Below are 5,174 nucleotides of genomic sequence, written 5' to 3'. Positions count from 1 at the left end.
TGGTATAGTTATTTTTTTATATATTATTTTCTTCATTTTGTACTTCTTCGTAAAAAAACATTTTCATTCTCCTTCTTGAAAATTTGCTTTGCAATGAAAGCCGGTTAGAAATCTTTATTAAAATATGCTTCCAATTTAGCATTCTGCCTTATTCTTCATTTTCCTATAACGGAGATGTATTTGCACAGCAAGTGACCTGATCTGAGAGCGTGTGCTGGAACGAAAACAATTGCAGCATGGAAGGTGTTTATAAGCCATTTAAAAAGCACACAAAAACCATTAGATTCACTTCAACATTTAATTTTACTTTACCAAAATATTTTCGATATATGTGAGTTTATTTTTAGAATGACATCGTAGGATCGGTGTGTGAGACTGGATCTGGGCAGTCTGAATGTAAAACAGGTAGAATATTTGAGCCAAATATGGTTGGTTTAAATGCTAAAAGGTTAAGAAGGATATATCCTTGATAGTATTCAAGTGAAACATTGAAACATTTGAGCGAAATATTGGACACTTTGTACAATAGTACAAAGTGTCAATCCTTTGCAGCCAGTATTAAGTCTGACCTATCTATTTGAAGCAGGTCATCTGCTTGTGTGTGTGTGCAAATGTGTATATAGGTTTCTTGTGTGATATTTACAATTATTATTGTATGTGTAATAACTAATCTATTTATGTGTATTTGTAGGTCTGTCGAGATATTTCTTCCTCCACATTTACAGATAATGTGTACGATAAATATTTTCTCTAAAATCATCAACTGCATCAGTTGGCACCCTTTATACACCACCAGCTACAACATGATGTCTACCTGCTCCAACTGGTTAGCTATAGGCTCCAATGATTCTGTTGTACATGTTGTTGACCTCACTATTGTCATTAAAGGTATGCAACCAATTTCCTTTTGCAGTTTTGTGCTTTCTCCTCTTCTCTTATTCATCTTCAACTATACTAGAATCTGCTGTTCATATGGGAGCCTTTATACTGTTGCCTGGCATGCTTGAAATAGCAGCTGAATTAACCAAAACTAAAAAAAAAAATAATATATATGTAATAATAATATTTTATAAGCTGAAAGTTATTAAGTGATCACTATGCCTAAAGAGTCTAATATTGGGGTGTATAACCCCTTGATGGAAAAATGTAGGGTTTACCATACGCATGCGTATGACAAACCCTACTTTCTTTTCATCGCTTATAAGCTTTAAGTTTATAAAATATTATTATTTACAGATTGTAAAGTTTGGCACTGATTAACAAATAATCGCATATATATATATATATATATATTTATGACGCGACACTATCTATCTTTGTATCTTTCTCCCCCTCTCATTTTTCCTTCTGTTGTTCTTCGCTTCTCCCCTTCACTACTATATCTCTCTCTTCCTCTCTGTCTCTCGTTGCTCACCTATATTCTACTTCCTCCTCTTTTTCTCCCTCTACCACTCTTTCTCCTTACCCCTCGCTGGTCACATCTGTCTGGCTACTACTTCCTTTCTTCTCTTGGCCATCGCCAAGCTCGCATGAACATTCTTCGTCTCCCTTCCAGTTCGTTGCTTCAGTGTTCAGTATACACATGTTTTTTCACGTCTGGCCGTATTGCTTTTCTTGTTTATTTTCACTGTTTCGTTTTCCTGTCTTGTTTTCTGTCTGCCACTATATACCTCCATGTTACATAATTAATTTGTGGTCCGTGAGAAGAGCCATTCTAACGATGCGTCCTGCCCTAACTCTTCGAAACGCTTAGTTTTAGAATGGTGGCAGCTGATGAAGGAAATGTTCTCTATGTGGCCTGTGTGTTTTCTGTACTCTGTCATTTTGTCCACATTTTTTTGCAACGTCCTGTACCCAGATATGCATCTATATATACATGTAGGTGTTGGTATGTACATATATATGCATATATTCATATATTATTCGTATTATATATATATATATATATATAAAATTATAATGGCAATATGACCATCCCCAAGTACAACAACAGTGTACAATATAGTTTTAGAAATATAGATCATCAATAAAACAAGCTGGTCAAAGGTGGAACTTCTGCTCAGTTAGAGCGGACTTGGTGCTCTAAACAACTGGAGTTACTTTTCTGTGAAGAGGCCATAACAGCTGCTCTACCTAACTATCTCTCTGTTACCTTAGCTGGGGTTTTTACTGTCCCAGCAACTGAAACCAAATTAGAAAGTGAAAAGAATGTGTTTACGTACATTTGTGTATGTGTATGTGTATGCATATATGGAAACATCCAGGAAGGTTTTCTATGGCCACATACTTGTTCTGTGCCTTCTCTTTTCCAACCTACTAAACACACTTATTTCCATTTACTTCTCCTACCAACCACCTTTTCCACTATTTACCTATTTTTGAAAGTTTTTTGTTTATACCAGAACTCCATAGATTTTCAAACGATGTTTTTTATTGAAATTTCAGAGAAGGCTTCACACAGCAACGAAACAATAGTAATCACTGAGAGTCTTCGCAGCCTGGAAGGTCACAGTAAGAGAATCACTGGTCTGTGTTGGAGTACACACAATGAAGGTCACCTAGTCACAATTTCTTATGACAAAACTGCTGTGGTAAGTTGTCGTCACCCTTTGGAATGTGCTTTGGTTGTATTGCTTATTGTTTAGCCCCAGCTTATTAAGTGTTCTATCTTATGGCCCTCCTGTTTTATCCTGCCCTTCTCCCCTCCATATACTCTCTTCTGCATCTCCATCCACTCCTGTTCATTATTCATTTGTTACTATCTCCCCATTGCCACTGCATCCCTGCACCAGGTTCCATAGTCTGTTTTTGGCTTGGTCTCTACAGCTGAATGCCCTTCCTAATGCCAACCACTTTACCAACTGTACTGGGTGCTTTTTATGTGGCACCATCAAACAGTGCATCATTACCAGTGCTTTTTACATGGCACCATTACTCATGCTTTAAACTTACTATCTTCAACTTGGTTTCTCTGCCGATCCTCACATATGGTCCTGAATGTTGGGTATCGACCAAAAGGGTACAATCACAGACACAAGCAGCCAAAATTGGGTTCCTCCAAAGGATCTCGAGAATAATGTTACTTGACAGAGTGCATAACTCAGAGATCTGGGATTCTCTCCAGGTCAAGCTGTTGCATCTCCACATTGAGAGGTCACAACTCTGGTGCTATGGACGTTATGTTTAGAATGTTCCAGGAATGAATGGTAAAGGTGAATTCTTCAAGTTGAGCCAATTAGTGGGAAACCTCGGGATAGAGCAAGAATTTCATGGTTAACTGCTTAATATCCAGTCTCAGATGGTTGTCAGGTTTGGAAATCCAGTCAGAAAGTCTAATGTTAGTTACTTCTGATAGGACCCTATGGAGAAGATACCCTAGGACTCTACCTCCACAAACCAGAGAAAATGGATGGGTGGCTGAACCTCGAAGAAATGAAAGGCTTCTATTTGAAGTAGGGCAAACAATGGCATAAAGACTTCTATGCTGGCTTGTGAATGACAGTCTTTAAGGGGTGGTGAACTAGAGATTTTAGGATATCTTTCAGGACAGCAATGTATTTTGTTTTTGACCAGGTGGTTGTTTCAGGATAGTGAAAAGTATTGGTATAAATAAAAGAGTGAAAAAAAACAACCAATTCATTTTTTTTAATAATTTTCAGGTGTGGGACGTTAAGAAAGGTGAGGCCTTAGCTCATTACCGCGGTCATTCGGGTCGATTGATGTGTGTTAGTTGGAGTTTAATTGACCCTAACCTCATATACACTGGATCCGATGATTGTTTCCTTCATGGATGGAGAATATCAGAACACCATTGTCAACCAAAACTTAGTAAGTGAGGAAAAAAAGTTTTCTACTTCTGTTATATTTTTCTTTTGTTAGACTAAAATCATTTTTTTTTACACCATTAGATGTGTAACTATTCAGTCATTAGAATTTTATCATGTAATCATTATATTAAAAAAAAAAATGTTGTTTTCATAGCTTTGTACAATTGATTGTGGTTTCATTCTTTTATTTACTTTGGGCCTCTGGACATAAAAACATTTCCAGCCTGTTCACAATAAATGTTTTGCTGGCTCTTTGTTTAAAGTGTGTGCTGTGGGATGACAGAACAAAAAGGATCACATCAACAACAGTGGGATATGAACTCAGAATGCAGAGCATCAGAGCAAATTTTGTGAGACAGTCCCTCCAACAGTTGTGATTCTGCAGCTTCACTACTGCAGCATAGAGATTCTTGTTCTTTTCTTTTTTTTTATTAAAAAGCACTGATGCTGGTGCCACATAAAAAAAAAAACTGGTGCTGGTACCACTTAAGAAACGCTGCTAATAATGCCGCATAAAAAAAGGCGTTTTAGAGACACCCCAGTATTAACAGCACATATGTAATAAATGTTTTAGTGTATTAAATCATGTAGTATATAAAGCAGCTTCGCACTTAGGATCTGTAGTGATCTTTTTGAAGTAAAATGTGTCTAATCAGCCATTACTATTGTGAGGGTAATATATTCAAGGGAGATAACTGGAGAAATAAAATAAAGTAATTGCGTCCCTTGATGGTCTGTGGTACTTGATTCAAACGCTTTTCATTAAGTACCTCATCTTGTCCTCACTAGTTTCTGCGCTCGAATCCTTCTAAGATTAACTTTGCCTTTCATTTTCTGGTAATTGATGAAAATAAGTGCATGTCACATATTAGGATTGAGTCAATTGGCTGTATCTCTTCCTTAGAAATCTATATCTTTGTGCTAATGCAATCAAGCACAGTGGATAGTGATAAATAAAAGGCTTCATATAAGGATGTAACTAAATATTTCTTTGGTACAGTTCCCACCTATTTCTGCTACTCTAATCTATTAGTTTTCAGATTACCTTGTCAAATGCAATGCTTATTTATTAAGATTGCTTTCAATTAATCCTGCATATCTTATAGCTTTGTGATTTTGATGATGTGACAGTTTGTTTCTGAAATGACATTGTAGGGTCAGTGAGAGAGGACAGATCTGACCAGTTTAAGTACTAAAGGATTAAAGGAGTTCCAATGGGTTTTCAACCTTTAAATGACATATATATATATATTAATAAAATACAGGGTAGCAAAGAAAATTTTAGAAATTTTATTTTACCACCAGTGGTCTAGCAAGGGTAAAAAAACAGTCAATAGACTATATATT

The 5,174-nt window shown here is 36.3% G+C and overlaps 1 protein-coding gene across 1 annotated transcript in view; it reads left to right on the top strand.

The window, feature by feature from the left end:
* LOC106875942 (gem-associated protein 5) overlaps positions 1 to 5,174 on the top strand; it is a 392,253-nt gene that overhangs the window by 11,776 nt on the left and 375,303 nt on the right. The window contains exons 12-14 of the mRNA XM_052972568.1: positions 692 to 888; positions 2,446 to 2,591; positions 3,660 to 3,828. Of these exons, the coding sequence (XP_052828528.1) occupies positions 692 to 888; positions 2,446 to 2,591; positions 3,660 to 3,828 (512 nt within the window). The remainder of the gene's footprint in view (positions 1 to 691; positions 889 to 2,445; positions 2,592 to 3,659; positions 3,829 to 5,174) is intronic.

The sequence above is a fragment of the Octopus bimaculoides genome, chromosome 13, assembly GCF_001194135.2.
Source record: "Octopus bimaculoides isolate UCB-OBI-ISO-001 chromosome 13, ASM119413v2, whole genome shotgun sequence".
In the NCBI taxonomy this organism is placed as follows: domain Eukaryota; kingdom Metazoa; phylum Mollusca; class Cephalopoda; order Octopoda; family Octopodidae; genus Octopus; species Octopus bimaculoides.
The sequence above is the reverse complement of the archived record's forward strand: the minus strand, read 5'-3'. Positions and strand labels throughout refer to the sequence as shown.